Here is an 18,024-nt window from a genome sequence, read left to right on the forward strand (position 1 = left end):
TTTCTATTGGCACTTGTAAATGTGCACTCTCCCCACCAGTGATATAGTGAAAGGAGATTGGTGGGGTAAGTAATGCGTCCTTTGTTTCCGACTCCAAGGAAGAAAAAGAACTAATAAGGGAATCTGGGAATTCCACTGAATAAAAAACTGATTTTTTTGTTTTGTTTTGATTTTGTTTGTATGTTTGGCTGCAATCCCTATGAAATTGTATGCCTTGGAAGAAAGGCAGTTTGTCAGCAGGATACAACGTAAAGATTCTTTGCTCAAAAATCAGAAATAACCATAATGGGTGGTTAGGTTAGTATTTTTATGGTCCCTAGCTCATGCACACAAGTCATTCATTTAACTAAGTGGAACACGGGAAGCTTTGCTTTAGCAGGGATGCTTTCATAACCAAACCAGAGTGTACACAGCCATGTTTAACCCCTTAGGAACACTTGTTATTTTCTCTTGGGGGATGTGGGGAGAGCATGCAGGGAAGGTCTACCTCCTGGGAAGGGAATAACCCAGAGGGATGGAATCTGAAGGAACCACAGGACCATTTATGTAATAAAAACTGGCAGCCAGCAATGCATTGCTGTGAGAGCTTGAAAACATTGTTTCTCAGCCATCTGTGGTTAAGAACTGCAGAAAGGAAACCCCCACAAAGAAAGGCAAGGGAGGTGCGGATACAGGATTCAAAAATCTTATGGCACTGAAAAATAATTAAGAACAGTATTCTTGGGAGAAGTGGTTTCATTAAATTGTTTTCAGGTTGCAATTTTCTCTCATCTTCTCCCTCCCCTCAACAATGTTAAAGCAATAAAAGTATCAGATTGCTTTCTAGTGCATGGATTCTCTTAAAACTGTCATTATTCAATTATCTGTCTATTCACTGGCCCTAAGGTCCAGCGGAGGAGATATTGTGAGCTTTCATTTAATGTTTTTAAACGTACTTCTGTCCACTTGTGATACAATAAAACTTTATTGAATTCTGTTCCCACATCACACTTAACATCCTTCACTTTTATTGATATGTGAGCCAACCCACTCTTCTGTCAGCAATAAGAAGAGTATTTCCAGCAAAGAAATTACCTTTTTTGCCATCAATACCGCAACAGGGAAATGTGAATTCAACATATATGATTTTTTTTAAAACCAGTCTTTAATAAAGAGATGAATGATAGTTAAGTGTTGCTTCCCACCCACCCCACCTCCATCACCTTGTCAGCATTTAAAAATATATGGGACTATTCTAAGGATGAGAGAGAGTTGGTCACCTGGCGATATTGACTAGTCCCGTTCAGCCAGAGGGGAGAGAAGTCAGGACAATCTATCCCTTGTCAGAAGCAAGATCCATCTTTTCTTCTTAAAGCAAATAATTCCCAGAGTGAGTGAGGCTGGCGGAAGGGAGGACTAGGGATATATAATACAGCAGCCATTTTCAAAAGAGAACATGGGCTGGTAAAGTCATAAGAGGATACGTTTTTCAGAAAGAAATGGAGAGGCTTTTGGTGGACAATGCACTGTCACCAGCAAGTCTTCCTGCAACTGATGGAATTTATGGAAAATTAGAGAAACAGGAGAAAAGAAAAACAAAACAATGCAAGGCAGGACGGGGGAACCAACAGAGAGTTTAAAATATTCCATACGCTTTTCTTTGAGGGAACAGGCACAACAGTGTTCTACTGAGCATCAGTGTTCAAGGTCAACTATCTCATCAAACTACAGACAATTCCCACATGCTGCTCTGCTGGAACATACTCAACTTTCCTTTGCTGTTTAGCAAATATTTCTATTAATGCTATGGCTGCATATATAGCCCATGATTTGAAACCTTACGGAGTAAACCGACAACTTAGACATAGCAGGCTGAGATTACATTCTAATGGAACGTGTGATGAAACATTAATGCCTTAATTACAAAAGCTGATGCACTTCTTCAGGAGAATAGCACATTGCAAAGCTTAATTCAAAAAGGTAACAGGGCACTAGGTCTCCTGAGAATAGCTCCACTGTGCCACAGAAAATCTACAATGGAGGCAGGAAATTGCCCCAAAAAACATAGTCCATTTTACCTCAGCAAATAGACAAGAAGGAATTCAGGTTTACTTAGTGGTGCTGTGCAAGCCACTTTTAACTTGTAAGGCACTCAAAAGACATCCTAAACCTCACCATCTAGACTAAACCCAGGGCAGGGATGACTAGGTAGGTCTTGTTGGAAGAAACTGGAGCATACTCATGAGTATAGATAACGTCTGTGTTTGACTGGCCAAAAGATGGAAACCTTCACTGCACACAGTGTGTTGGCACTAATATGATCTGAAGTAACAAATGCAAGGAAGGGCTTGTCTACACTACCAGCCGGATTGACGGGCAGTGATCGATCCAGCGGGGGTCCACTTGTCATGTCTAACAAGGACATGATAAATTGACTGCCAATTGCTCTAGCATCGACTCCGGCACTCCAGCTCAATGAGAAGCACAAGGGGAATTGACAGAAGAGTGTCTCCCATTGACACAGCACAGTGAAGACACCATGGTGAGTAGTTCTAAATATGTTGACTTTAGCTACGTTATTCACGTAGCTGAAGTTGCATAATTTTGATCATCCCCCGCCACCCCGTAGTGTAGACCAGAATGAAGAGAGAGGTTCCACTCGGCCATTCATATATCACTTGCACCAGCTGATGAGTGCTGCAAACTGCATGTGCACAGCATGCCCTACTGATGGCTGTGGCTGCAGAATTGGTCTCACTGTATCTCCTCAGCTGAGTTCCTCTCCGAAGGTGACCCAGACAGTGCTCTCACATGAAGAGAATGGGTGGTCAGATGACTGGCTTGTTTGTCTTCTCAGAGGATAAACACCTCCCTCATACACTGCTACAAGTCAGCAAATGAGACTGCTAGAAAATGGTGTGACAGCTTCACAGTCAGCAAGAAAGCCATGTGGTAGATAAGCAGGTAAATAAAGTGTTACCATCCCTATTTCAGAGGAAACAGACACTGCAAAACTCACATTGATTCCCTAAGGGCAGTGCAGCTCAGTGGATTAAGCACAGGTTGTGGGGTTCAATCCTGGTCCCATTAAAGCCAAAGGCGGTTTTGTCATTGACATCACTGAGGTAGGATTTCACTCCTGGATTATAATGTTGCTCTTGACACTCTCTTGCTGTGTGAACCACTTCTACCGTGAAAGCCACAGGATGATTTTTCCCTGCCTCATGCGGTGGGGATGTTGTGGGGCATAACTAAATAGTGTTTGCAAACCACTACAGAAGTGTAACACCTTGCCAACGCCAGGCACTGGCAAGAAGAGAATAGAGAATTCTGGTGTGAAAACCCTGTGCTCACTTGCCTTTGGGGGGACAGGACACATGGACACGGACACTCCCGCACAATGTGCCAGGTCCTTTGCTGGGGTATGGTGGTGTAGCTCTCTGTAATTAATGAAGCTATACACCAGCTGAGGATCTGGCCCATAATGTTAATAACAAATGCTGCAATTTTTGCAAATCAGAACTAGGAAAAGTCAGAATTCACCACAATGATTATCCCCGCCTCCAGCCTTGTACAAAAATTACTCTAGTAGGTATTAAAAAACCCACAGCCACACAACACCCTAACCTGATTTTAAAGGCATAGTTTTTCACGTTTGGATCATTAAAAACATTCAATCCCTACTGTACATTTGGTACTGAGCAGCCTACCACAAGAGTTATTTTACATCTTGCACATAAGACCGATTAGCACCTCAGGGCATAATATTCACATATTACCTTCCTCACAATGCACCACTATTCTTCTTTGTTTTCTATGCAACAAAGGCTATTGGTAATGACTAGTTCTTTACCAGAATGATCTCAGGAGGAAATAATACATGCCATGTAAATTGCAAATCGTAAGAAATAGGACTTATGGTAAGTACAACCTCCTCCCTCCTCCCCCCCCACTCTCCCCCATCACATATCTTTTTTTTTTTTTTTTTTTTTGTAATGAAATGAAACACGGCCTTGCTAGTAGGTCACCTGCAAACTAGTAATTTTGTATAAAGCTCTATGGGTCACATCCAAAGCACAGTGAGGTCCATCTTTTCATTGCTTTCAATGGGTTTTGAATCAGCCCCAATGTAAGACATCGGTTGTTGCATCGAGAAGCTTCATGGTTTTTGTTTTTAATACTGAGACATGGACATAGTCCTAATGTTGAGCCCTGTTTTCTCCAATTGGCTGAGACAGACTAAGGGTCCCTTGGAGGAGTACGTCACTTTTGTTCAGGGACAAGGGCAGTGAGCGCTTTTGTTTTCTTGCATCCCTCACTTTTCAGTTCCCAGCCATTTCTCGACAGCCACATCACCTTTCAACCCTTTCAGTCCCCACAGCAGATGGGCAGCCAGTTCCTCGGTGAGAGGTGTGTACAGTTTGAGGAACTGTAAACATGAGCAACGAAGCTCATAACTTTCCCTGAGGAGATCATGCTTGTCACTTTCAAGACACATTCCTGCTCTGGTGACTTGACATCCAAGCACGAGCCTATTTGTTTATGATCCCAGCTATCTTCTTCCACGGGTCAAGTGCCGTGCTTCAGAAGAATGAAATGTTTTCTGGCTGGCTCTCACTACTCGATCCCACACATATTAAATTAATTAGGGAAGACCAGCGGTGATTTTAGTTTTGCCTAATTTGTTAACCGAGGTGCACGATTTGAAAGCTTTAAGAAATCCAGGGTAAGAAACCCAGAAATGATTTAGTTTTGCATGACTTTATTCTTTAGTATTGCTAACTGAATATTTATATACCTCTTTGCGATATACAATTTTTTCGATAGCAGAATTGTTAATGGGTCCTGCTGCTATGAAAAGCAAATTCTGAAGCATGCTTTACTTTTTGGTAATGCTGATTTTGCTCTATTAAAAATATAACACTACAACTACAGATGAAAGTTTTTCTAAACCTAGAAAAAAATTAAGGCTTTCAGGGCCTGCACGTAACTTCCCTTAATCATTTCAGAAACTTACAGTTTCATAATTCTTACCATCAATATTATGTTCTCATCAATTAGCTTCCTATTTGCTTGTCCCTGCGAGGAGATGTAATATGGGACTTAAAAGGTAACGATAAAATGGCACTAATTAAAATATCATAGATCAGTCTAAAAAAACCGTTGATATACAAATTACAATCAGAAAACTGTATAGTGAGCAATAAAAAAAACCCACCCTAATTAATAGTGGTGTTTCATTTAACAGGAGCATCCATCACACAATGAGTGAGATTTTCAAACCCTCATCAACTGAATCGGGTGTGGTGTGTACACTTTTGCCAATTTTGTCATTGAGTGGTGGTTTGTTTCCCCCACCACCCACCATGGGTTCAAGGCCTAATCTGCAAGCAAAATGAGATCTCTATCAATGAGAAGTGAAAATATATTAATATACATACTGTAAGGGACACATTCATACTGCACTTCCAGGTATTTGTATGTTCCCGGGCAAGGGTCTGGAAACACATCAGGGCCCGCTACCACTGCACACTGTGTACGATTACTGCATCTGAAAGGCAAAGAGAATGACAATCAAAATACAGATGGAGAAGATGTTGCGTAAAATGTTCATAAGTGTCCAAGTTACTCAGGCATCTAAGTCCCATTTTCAAACGTGATTTCCCTGCCTCAGTCTCACTGACTTTCAGTGGAGTGTGGGAGTACATCACTTTTGAAAATGGGGCATAGGCTCTTATGTCACTCAACTGCTTTTTTACCCATTATTTATAATTTTAGTTCCATCTAAGCTACTGAGAGCTAATAGTTTTAAGTTGTTTGGGATTTCTTTTTTTAAGAATTGACTTACTTTTTATTGTTTTTTGTATGACAGTTATACAAGAGAATATCTGAAGTGCATCCATTCAGTGTACCCAGGACATCAGCAGCAAATTTAAAGCATGTAGCATGCAGCTGAAATATCCACTGAGATCCTGAACCTACAAAGGGATCTACGCAATCAGACTCTCATACCCGAAGGCGCTCCCATTGAAATCCATGAGATTATTTATAAAAATATGAGCCTTGACAGATGAATTTATTTAGGCCCTAATCCTGCAGACACTTTTGCACATCTTTTAGTTATTGTGGAATCAGGGCCTTAAATTATACTAAATGGTCACAGATATGTCACTATGGAGACACTTGTTCAAAAGACAACAGACCTAATTCCACAACCCTTTCAAGGATGACTAGCAGGATTAAAAGTTGCACAACTGTGCCCAACATTTGGGACTAGATTATCCATAGTCAGTAAGACAATAATCAACCTTTAAAATCTAAACAAACAACATTAACTGCATTAACTGTGTCAGTGACTTGATTATAAATTATTGCACCCATTAATTGAAAAATGCTGACATAGTTTAAACCCAAAATTTTGTGGCTTTTCTTTGCTTGTAAATGTTTTAATGTTGTTTTTATTTCAATGAAAACAGGAGCAGTATTTTTTAAAACCACTCTGTCAATGTTGGAAATCTAAACTGCATTGTGCTAAAATGAATGAGAACAGAAATCTAATGTAACTTTAAGTTGCACTGTTCAAGACAAAGTGCAAAGCATATACCAACATATGTCAGATTTAGTATTCGTTGTAATTAAACACATACTTTTAAATGAACAAGAATATAATATTCGTATCAACAGTGCCCCTTTAAACACCATTCTATAGAATAATGAGGTATAATTCAAAAAGGTGACTGGAAACAGTGACAAACAGGAAAGAAACAATTAGTCATCAAGTAAACTGTCTAAAGAACAGAGCTGTTCTGCTCTAATGCCTAAAGAATGGTATTTTACACCCAAATGCACGGTACATTTATATTTGTCATATAGAGCTGCAATGCACGTGACTCAGATATTACATATTTCCAAAAGTAAGCTTGTTCTCGCTGGAGAGCCGATTCTACAGACACATTGAGGCAACAGCTACATTACTCAGGCAAATAATCTCTTTGATGTTAGCAGGGCTAATCATGTAAGTGAAGTTATTTGCATGTATAAATGGTTGCACTATTGAGTGCAGAAATATGGCCTCCATTTGACACACATGCTTGACTCCCCTTAGTGTTACTGAAAAATTTGTGTGTGCATCCAGAGTTCAAAGTATACATTTGAACTGAGAATGTTCCTAAAGGAGCTATTGGAATATTTTATTAATGTGTTTCGGATACAGACTCATTTAGCAAACAGTGGTTCTAAACAGAAAACTCCTGAAGTGTTTGTTTAGAGGGGAAAATGACAATATCCTCCTTCATTTTCATTCCTTTCCATACTGGATACAGAACTCCTTGGGGATAGAGCATGGCAGTTACTTTCAATAAAATGCTTCTTCCTCTGATATGACATTGGACCTCTGACCCCACCTTTCTATTGGCAAAAGCACCAGCATCCAGAGTAGAACTCATTTCGCTCTGGAGTGGAAATGTTTTGTGTTTACCTGAGGCTACAGTTTGTCAGCCTTAATGAGGATTTTATTTTAGCCCATAAATTAGAACAGATTCATTAGTGAGTGCCTTAAGCTCAATATTTAAAAAAAAAAAATTACAGAAAGATTAATAAAACCCTACTCATCAGGCAATTTAGCAGCATAACAGATAATCCAGAGGGCTGGAATGTTCTAACGTTTGCCGATTGAGATTTATGCCAGCTGATGGTTGCCACAGACAAGAAACAACTTTTATCATATAAATGGAGGAATAAATGTATTAACTTGAGGGCTAATTTTGATGTCCTCACCCTTGCTACTGTGAGACAGGTGGCTTGGCAAGGATATTTAGATAGTTAGGACAGTGTGTGCAGGCAGGCTTCCAAGCAGAGACTTTGAACATAATCCAAAATTTCACTTCCAACAAAAAGCTTTTATTGAGCTCAATGTGCCTTTCAAAATGCAATAGTGTTGGACTAATCCATAGTGTCTATGGCTTCATGGACAGTCCCCGCCACGTTACATCGAATAACAATAATGCATCTAAAAGGTATGCTTCGAAATCATGAGTCAGGCTCAAAAAAAAATCATGAGGTTGGCTTCAAAATCATGAAATGTAAACAAATAAATTAATTGTGAGGTCTTTTTATTTACTGTCTTATTTCTGTAGCCTTGAGGGATGCACTCGTTTCATATTTTAAAGTTTTTCTCTGCAACCATGCCAGCAAGAAATTTGCTTTTGCTTTGTTTTGTAAGTGAAAGCTCAGCTTCTCATGTTAGCAAATGAACCAAGGTGCTGATGCTTTAAAAAAAAAAAAAAACCCACCACCAACACTCCCCCTCACACACATACAAATATTGTGGGAATTGCAATAAAATCGCAAGAGTTGGCAATCCTGGACACAGCAACTTTCCAAACACATATTATCAGTGTAGGTCCTGAATTCAAACGTAAATCTTTCACTCTCTTCCAGAACAGTGTGTGATCTGGGACACCACTTGTATCTATTGGGTTCCGGGAAGTGGGCGGGCAGCCCGCCCACTGCTAAAGGATCCCCCCCTCAGCCTAAGGGGAGGATCTACAGGACGTCAAAACCCAACCGAGTTCGGGGGGCGGGGGGAGAGGACACCACCTGTAGCGGGGTGGACACCCGCTCCTGCCCTGAAGGGCTTAAAACAGCCAGGAAGAGGGCTGTGGCTGGGGCAAGAAACCTGGGTAGATTGGGGGAAGTAGGCTCAGCTGTGGGCCATGCCCCAATCAGGCCACAGCTGGCCTATATAAAGAGGCAGTGAGCCAGGAGCTTGGTCAGTCTCTCTCTGTTTGTAGAGGGAGAAGGGCCTGGGTGGCAGGGAGCTAGAGACCGGGTACCTGGGTGAAGCAGGGCTGGGGAAAGGCAGAGGAGCTGGGGAGCTCCAGCCTGGAAAGCCCCAGGCTGCGGCCTAGCATTGGGCTAACAGGTACTGGGGGTTGCAGAGGGCAGCCCAGAGGTACGCAAAGGCAGCAGGTCCAAACCCTCCTTGCCAGTGATGAGTAGGCTGATACTGCAGCCTGCCCCAGGGTGTGGGGCTAGACAATGACTGGCAGTAGCCCTATACTGAGGCGAGGTGGGGACAGTGGGTGGGGGTTTCCCGGAGAGGGGAGACCCTGAGAGAAAGGGGTTACTGTGCGGGGGCAGCGTCCCAGCTAATAGGGCATGGGGTCCAGGGAGGGACACGGGGGCCAGAGGACAGGCAGATTACCGGCCTGCAGAGGGCGCTCCGGAGCTGGAATGAGCTAATTCCTGGAATATACCAGCAGGAGGTGCCGCAGGGGTGAGTCCGCACCTCTACACCCTCAAACAGACAAAAAGGATCAAGCATTAAGGGAGGGAGGGGTGTGACAGTAGCTTATAAATTACCAGCAATAACTACTAGTTAGTTCCCAAAGTGCAAAGGTTGGTTGGGAGCACTGGGTCACCCACCAAACTAAGAACATAAGAACAGCCGCACTGGGTCAGACCAATTGTCCATCTAGCCCAGCATCAATCATGGAATCATAGAATATCAGGGTTGGAAGGGACCTCAGGAGGTATCTAGTCCAACCCCCTGCTCAAAGCAGGACCAATTCCCAACTAAATCATCCCAGCCAGGGCTTTGTCAAGCCTGACCTTAAAAACCTCTAAGGAAGGAGATTCCACCACCTCCCTAGGTAACCCATTCCAGGGCTTCACCACCCTCTTAGTGAAAAAGTTTTTCCTAATATCTTACCTAAACCTCCCCCACTGCAACTAGAGACCGTTACTCCATGTTCCGTCATCAGATGCTTCAAAGGGAATGAGCCAAATAGGTAATCATCAAGTGACCTATCCCGCTATCACCCATTCCCAGCTTCTGGCAAACAGAGGCTAGGGCACTTCAGAGCATGGGGTTGCATCCCTGCCCATCCTAGCTAATAGTCATTGGTGGACCGATCCTCCATGAACTTCTCTAGTTCTTCTTTTAACCGTGTTATAGTCTTGGCCTTCATAACATCCTCTGGCAAGGAGTTCCACAGGTTGATTGTGCACTGTGTGAAGAAGTACTTCCTTTTGTTTGTTTTAAACCTTCTGCCTATTGATATAGTATTAAATAGTTGGGATTATGTTTTCCAATGTGCATTACTTAGCGTTTATCAACATTGAGTTTCATCTGCCACTTTGTTCCTCAGTCACCAATTTTGTAAGGTCCCTTTGTAAATCTTTGCAGTCTGCTTTGGACTTAACTATCTTGAGTAGTTTTGTATCATCTGCAAATTTTGCCACTTCACTGTGTACCGCCTTTTCCAGATCATTTATGAATACGTTGAACAGTACTTGTCCCAGTACAGGCCCCCGAGGGACACCACTATTTACTCCTCTCCATTCTGAAAACTGACTGTTTATTCCTATCCTTTGTTTCCTATCTTTTAACAAGTTACTGATCCAGAAGAGAACCTTCCCTCTTATCCGATGACAGCTTACTTTGCTTAAGAGCCTTTGGTGACGGATCTCATCAAAAACTTTCTGAGAATCTAATTACAGTATATCCGCTGGATCACCCTTGGTGAGACATGATTTCCCTTTACAAAAACCATGTTGATTCTTCCCCAACAAATTGTGTTTGTGTCTGATAATTCTGTTCTTTGCTATAGTTTCAACCAGTCTGCATGGTACTGAAGTTAGGCTTACCGGCCATTAAAAAATTGGTGGCACATTAGCTATCCTCCAGTCATTTGGTACATAAGCTGATTTAAATGATAGGTTACATGCCACAGTTAGCAGTTCTTCAATTTCACATTTGAGTTCCTTCAGAACTCTTGGGCGAATACCATCTGGTTCTGGTGACTTATTACTGTTTAATTTATCAATTTGTTCCAAAACCTCCTCAAATGAAATCTCAATCTGGGACAGTTCCTCAGATTTGTCACCTAAAAAGGTGGCTCGGGTTTGGGAATCTCCCTCACATCCTCAGCCTCAGTGACTGATGCAAAGAATTCATTTAGTTTCTCTGCAATGGCCTTGTCTTCCTTGAGAGCTCCTTTAGCATCTCAATCATCCAGCGCTCCCTTTCACCCCCTCCCTGGTTGTTTAGCAGGTTTCATGCTTCTGATCTGCTTACTTTTTTTTTTCAGTTACTTTTTGAGTCTTTGATTAGCTGGTCTTCAAATTCTTTTTTGGTCTCCCTAATTATATTTTTACACTTCACTTGCCAGAGTTTATGCTCCTTTCTACGTTCTTCAATAGGATTTAACTTCCACGTTCTAAAGGATGCCTTTTTGCTTCTAACTGCTTTTTTACTTCATTGTTTAGCCACGGTGGCACTTTTTTGGTTCTCTTACTGTTCGTTTTTTTTAATTTGGCGTATACATTTAAATTGAGCCTCTATTATGATGTCTTTAAAAAGTTTCCATGCAGCTTGCAAGGATTTCACGTTTGGCCTTTTAATATCTCTTTAACTAACTTCCTCATGTTTGTGTACCACCCCTTTCTGAAATTAAATGCTACAATGGTGGATTTGTTTGGTGTCCCCTCCTCCCTCCACAGGGACGTGAAATTTTATTATATTACAGTCACTATTACCAAGCAATTGAGCTATATTCAATTCTTGGAACAGGTCCTGTGCTTCACTTAGGACTAAATCAAAAACTGCCTCTCTTCTTGTGGGTTCCAGTACAAGCTGCTCCAAGAAGCAGTCATTTAAGGTGTCCAGAAACTTTATCTCTGCATCCCATCCTGAGGTGACATGTACCCAATCAATATGGGGATAGCTGAAATCCCCAATTATTATTAATTTTTTAAAAAAATTTATAGCCTCTCTAATCTCCCTGAGCATTTCCAAGTCACTTTCACCATCCTGGTAAGGTGGTCGGTAATATATCCCTACTGCTATGTTCTTATTATTAAATTATGGAATTACTATCCATAGAGATTCTATGGTAAAGTTTGGTTCATTTGACTCTACACTTTCTTTCACACACAGTGCCATTTCCCCACCAGCACGACCTGTTCTGTCCTTCCAATATATTTTGTTCCCTGTTATTACTAGGTCCCATTGATTATCCTCATTCCACCGAGTTTCTGTAATGCCTTTCTATCAATATCCTCATTTAATATGAGGCACTCAGGTTCACCCATCTTAGTATTTAGACTTCTACCACTATTTATTCAGGGTTATTTAATCAGACCCTAATAGAATTGAAGGGCCACAAGCTTCTCTCAGATACTTGCGCATAACTCTCCCTGACCTCAGAGGGAGGAGCCTCTCAGGGTAGAGGGTGGGATCTCCCCTCTCCACAGTAACATAGAACGGGACTAGAGAGAGATTTTCTTTGCAGAATTTCTCCCATATCAGTCCATGGGAGTAGGGTCTGCTCTACACCTCAGCCTGCTGCAAAAGGAGCTGCAAATTCCCAAGTGATACACAGGAGGACAGGGCCACCTGTACTGAGACGCTGCATTTCCGTAACAGCTCCACAGCCTAGGTACTCCTTCTGTTTTGGCAGGGCATCTCATTGGAGGCAACTCCCATCCTTGCTGTGGGCAGGACCTTGGTCGGTAAAGTCATCTCCACAGGCCAAGGGAGAAATGCTGGATACCCCATTAGCCTTGCACCAACCCAACATGGGTCTGCCCACTCCCAGCACCAATTCCTGCAGCCTTTCCTCCTTGCATAGCCCAGCGTCTTTGCAGTGAAGAAGTTGATTTGTGAATCAACATTAGTTGATTCAGTTTTTGCCAATCCCAGGCATTCAAAAATGAGGATTCACACCCCAAATAGACATGATATTGGCTTAAAAATCATGAGCTGTGGGTTGGTTGTTGTTTTTAAAGATACATTCTGCATTCTCTTTATTTGTGTTCTGTGTGAGCCTTGAGGGGCCACATTTTGAAGTTTTTCTCTACAACCTTCAGAGCTAGAAACTTACTTTAAAAATAAAATGTTGAAATTATCATGAATCACAAGACTCCAGGAGCTGGAGGGTTGGGTGGAGAGGGAGCGACCCATTGTTGAGAGACTCATGATAAAAAAAAGACAGTTACCCACCTTTGTAACTGTTGTTCTTCGAAATCTGTTGCTCATATCCACTCCAGTTAAGTGTGCACGCGCTGCGTGCACGTTCGTTGGAAGATTTTTATCCTAGCAACACTCGGTGGGTCGGGTGGGCGCCCCCTGGAGTGGTGCCACCATGGCGCCGGATATATACCCCTGCCGACCCAACCACCTCTCAGTTCCTTCTTGCCGGCTACTCTGACAGTGGGGAAGGAGGGTGGGTTTGGAATGGATATGAGCAACACATCTCGAAGAACAACAGTTACAAAGGTGAGCAACCATCTTTTCTTCTTTGAATGCTTGCTCATATCCATTCCAGTTAGGTGATTCCCAAGCCTTACCTAGGTGGTGGGGTCGGAGTGAGATGTGGCAGAAGGCAAAACTGCTGAGCCAAAGGCTGCATCATCTCTTGACTGTTGAACCAGAGCATAATGCGAAGCAAAGGTGTGGACCGAGGACCAGGTAGCTGCGCAACATATTTCCTGGATTGGTACATGAGCCAGGAAGGCAGCAGATGAAGCCTGAGCCCTGGTAGAATGTGCAGTGATATGGCTCGAGGGAACATGAGCCAAGTCATAACAAGTGCGGATGCATGCCATCATCCAAGAGGAGATCCTCTGGGAGGAGACAGGTAGGCCCTTCATTCGGTCTGCTACTGCGATGAAGAGTTGGGGCGATTTATGAAAGGGCTTTGTCCGTTCAATATAAAATGCGAGCGCCCTACGGACATCTAGGGAGTGCAATTGTTGCTCCCGTCGTGATGAGTGTGGCTTCGGGAAGAAGACTGGAAGGAAGATGTCCTGATTGATATGGAAGGCTGATACCACTTTAGGGTGGAACGCCGGGTGTGGTCGCAACTGCACCTTGTCCTTGTGAAATACAGTATATGGTGGGTCCACCATGAGTGCCCGAAGCTCGGAGACTTATCTGGCTGATGTAATGGCTACGAGGAAAACTGTCTTCCAGGACAGGTATAGCAGCGAGCAAGTTGCTAACGGCTCGAATAGGGGAGACATAAGTCTGGTTAAAACCAGGTTGAGGTCCCAGGTAGGGGCTGGGCGGCATACTTGGGGGTATAAGCGCTCCAAGCCCTTGAGGAACCTGGAAACCATAGGGGGTGAAAACACGGAGCGGCCACTCTCCCCTGGCCACTCACCCTCAATGATGATACTGCTAGGCCCTGCTGTTTGAGAGACCAGAGGTAGTCCAGGATGGTGGGGATTGAGACCTTGCTGGGAGTAACATTTTGCAGTTCGCACCAGCAGGAAAAACGCTTCCATTTGGCCAGATACGTAGACTGAGTGGAAGGTTTCCTGCTATCCAGGAGTATTTGTTGTACTGAGGCAGAGCAGCGTAACTCTGACTGGTTCAACCACGCAGGAGCCATGCCGTGAGGTGAAGGGACTGCAAGTCTGGGTGGAGAAGTCTGCTGTGCTCCTGAGTTATGAGGTCTGGGTGAAGAGGCAGGGTAATTGGGCTGGCTATCGACAGGTCGAGCAACATGGTGTACTAGTGCTGCCTGGGCCACGCTGGGGCGATCATGATCAAGCGAGCTCCATCCCTGTGGAGCTTTAGCTGGACCCTATGAACCAGCGGGAACGGTGGAAAGGAGTTGGCTCATCCACGGTATCAGGAAAGTGTCCGAGATCGAGCCCGGGGAGAGACCTTGGAAGGAGCAGAACATCTGGCATTTCCTGTTCTCACGGGAAGCGAAGAGGTCTATGCGGGGAAAACCCCACTTCCGGAAAACAGAATGAATAACGTCCAGACGGATAGACCACTCGTGAGAGCAGAAGGATCTGCTGAGTTGATCCGCCAGAGTGTTCCGAACCCCTGGGAGAAAGGACACTACCAGGTCTATCGAGTGGGCTATACGAAAGTCCCAGAGTTGAATGGTTTCCTGACAAAGGGGGGAGGACCATGTCCCCCCCGTTTGTTTATGTAATACATGGGCATTGTGTTGTCTGTGAACACTGAGACACAATGGCCTTGCAGATGCTGTTGAAATGCCTGGCATGCAAGGTGGATTGCTCTCAACTCTTGGACATTGATGTGCAAGGCCAGCTCCTGAGATGACCAAAGGCCTTGAGTGCGAAGATGTCCAAGGTGAGCAACCCAGCCAAGAGATGACGCATCCGTTGTCAGGGCCATAGAAGGCTGGGGCAGATGGAATGGCATCCTTGCACACACCAGGGAGGGTGTCAACCACCAGTCGAGGGAGCCTAGGAGTCTCGGTGGAACCGTGAGGATCCTGTCTACATTGTGTCTCCCCAGGTGGTATACTGAGGAGAGCCAAGTTTGAAGAGGACATAGGCGTAGCCTGGCATGCTTGGTCACAAACGTGCAGGCAGCCATGTGACCCGGGAAGCCAAGACAAGTTCGAGCCGAAGTGGTTGGGAATTTCGATATCATTGCATGAAACCGCGGCTGTGGTAAGCAGGCCCTGGCAAGATTGGAGTCCAGAATGGCCCCAATGAACTCGACTCTTTGCGTGGGAACCAGAGTAGATTTCTCTAGGTTGATCATCAGGCCTAGCTGGATGAATAGGTCCTTGACAATGCCCAAGTGCCGCGTTACTTAGGTCTCGGAGGCCCCATGAATGAGCCAATCGTTGAGATACAGGAAGACGTGTATGCGTCGACGACGGAGAAAGGTGGCGACTACGGCCATACATTTTGTGAACACTCTTGGGGCTGTGGAGAGGCCAGACTGAAGGACTGTAAATTGGAAATGTTGACGGTTGACCACAAACCTGAGGTACCGTCTGTGCGGAGGATAAACGGCAATGTGAAAATACGCGTCCTTCATATCGAGGGCGACATACCAGTCTCCAGGATCCAAGGATGGGATGATGGTCCCCAGGGATACCATGCGGAACTTCAACTTTATCGAGAACTTGTTGAGTCCCCGCAGTTCCAGAATTGGTCTGAGACCTCCCTTTGCCTTGGGGATTAGGAAATAGCAGGAGTAGACCCCTTGCCCCTCAAGTCCTCCGGTACCTCCTCTATAGCTCCCATGGCAAGGAGGGACCGTACGTCCTGCAAGAGGATTTGCTCGTGAGAGGGGTCCCTGAAGAGGAACGAGGATCGGAGGTGCGGGGGGGGGCGAAATACACTGAAGGCGGTATCCAAATTCTACTGTGCATAAGACCCAACGATCTGAAGATCGTTGGGTCCATGCAGAGAGGAAAAAGGAGAGGCGTTTGCAAAAGGGAGGGAAAGGATCCTGTTGAACAACTGATACGTTGCCCTTGGGCGCGCCTTCAAAAGTTTGGTTTAGGTCCCACGGGTGGTTTGGCGGGGCCATGATTCTGACCCCCTTGGGGTCCAGACTGCCGTCTACGATTGCCTCAGCCACGCCTCCTGCTGAAGTCCTGCCGCTGTCTAGGCGGGGGTAAGGGCGCTGAGGCTGGGGCTGGAAGGGTCTGCGCTGAGTCTGCGGTGTGTGCATTCCGAGCGAGCGCATGATCACCCTATTGTCCTTCAGACTCTGCAGCCTAGGGTCAGTCTTTTCCGAAAATAGGCCCTGACCTTCGAAGGGCAAGTCCTGTATCGTACACTGCAATTCAGATGAAAGGCCTGACACCTGAAGCCACGATATTCGCCTCATGGCAATTCCTGAAGCCAGAGTTCTGGCCGCGGAGTCGGCTGCGTCTAACGAGGCCTGGAGAGAAGTTCTCACCACCTTCTTTCCTTCCTCCAAAAGGGCCGCAAACTCTTGGTGCGAGTCTTGGGGGACTAGCTCTGTGAATTTCTCAACTGCTGCCCAGGTGTTATAGTTATAGCGGCTAAGCAGGGCTTGTTGGTTTGCCACTCTGAGTTGGAGGCCCCCCGCAGAGTAGATTTTACGTCCCAATAAATCCATGCGTCTAGCCTCCTTTGCTTTTGGGGCAGGGGTGTGCTGGCCATGACGCTCCCTTTTGTTAACTGATTGGATGACGAGGGAGCAGGGAGGAGGGTGTACGTACAGGTACTCGTACCCCTTAGAGGGCACCATGTACTTCCTCTTAACTCCCCTAGCCATGGGCAGAATAGATGCTGGAGACTGCCAGATGGTATCAGCCTTCACTTGGATCGTCCGAATAAATGGTAAGGCCACCCTTGTGGGAGTGTCAGCCGACAAAATATCTACCAGTGGGTCCTCTATCTCCGGAAGCTCCTCCACCTGGAGGTTTATATTCAGGGTCACCCATCTCAGGAGGTCTTGATGTGACCTTAGGTCAATTGGAGGAGGGCCTGAGGAGGATGTCCCCGCCACCGCTTCAGCTGGAGAAGAGGAAGAGGAAAGGCCAGGGACAAATCGGGTCCTCCGTTGTCTCGTGGACTTGGGTGACGTCCGGCTCCGGTGGGACCTGAGGGTCTGGTGCCTGAATAGGAGTGTCCTCCATACCCGCAGGAGGGGGGCGGCTAACAGTAGCCTCCGGCACCCGGTGCTCCGATGGTACGGAGCATGATGGCACTGGAGGTCCACCTTGGGCTTGGTGATATGCCCAAGGCATCCAGAAGGGCCGCTGATGAGGTCCTTGGTCTTGAGCCTGGGTCTCTTGGAAGATACGGCTGGGGACATCTAAGTCACAGTCCTGTGCATAGGAAGCACTGTCTGCATGGGATGGCATAGATGCATGGCGAGACGGCCAAGGAGGAGCTAAAAACCCATGAGAATGGTCTCCATCCCTGGGTAGTCTGTCTGTACGCTGCAGCGGAGCGCAGTACTGGGCGCTATACCGGTACCGGGAACAAGACCAGGACCTGTGACCAGAACAGTGCCAGGAGGTCGACCGGGACCTCCAAGTTCAAAGCCGAGAGCAGCTGTGAGAGATGTGGTGCCGTGAGCGGTGCCGTGACCTTGATCGGTACCGATAGTACCAGGCCGGCGAATGGGATCCTGAACGGTGCCGCAAGTGCAACGGGTACCGAGATGTAGAACGGTACCGGGACTGTGAGCGGCGTCAGGACCGGGATCGGCGATGGGACCAAGAACGCCGGCGGGACCGCGATCATGATCGTTGCCTCTCAGCGGTGCCAACGGAGGAT

General features: G+C 45.4%; 1 protein-coding gene across 20 annotated transcripts in view; it reads right to left on the reverse strand.

Moving 5' to 3' along the window:
- ADGRL3 (adhesion G protein-coupled receptor L3) overlaps nucleotides 1-18,024 on the reverse strand; it is an 817,914-nt gene that overhangs the window by 344,644 nt on the left and 455,246 nt on the right. For all 20 annotated transcript variants that reach the window (XM_030565478.1, XM_030565475.1, XM_030565466.1 and 17 more), the window contains exon 5: nucleotides 5,421-5,530. In XM_030565478.1, coding sequence (XP_030421338.1) covers nucleotides 5,421-5,530 — 110 coding nt within the window. The remainder of the gene's footprint in view (nucleotides 1-5,420; nucleotides 5,531-18,024) is intronic.

This window comes from Gopherus evgoodei, chromosome 5 (genome assembly GCF_007399415.2).
Source record: "Gopherus evgoodei ecotype Sinaloan lineage chromosome 5, rGopEvg1_v1.p, whole genome shotgun sequence".
Taxonomy (NCBI): domain Eukaryota; kingdom Metazoa; phylum Chordata; order Testudines; family Testudinidae; genus Gopherus; species Gopherus evgoodei.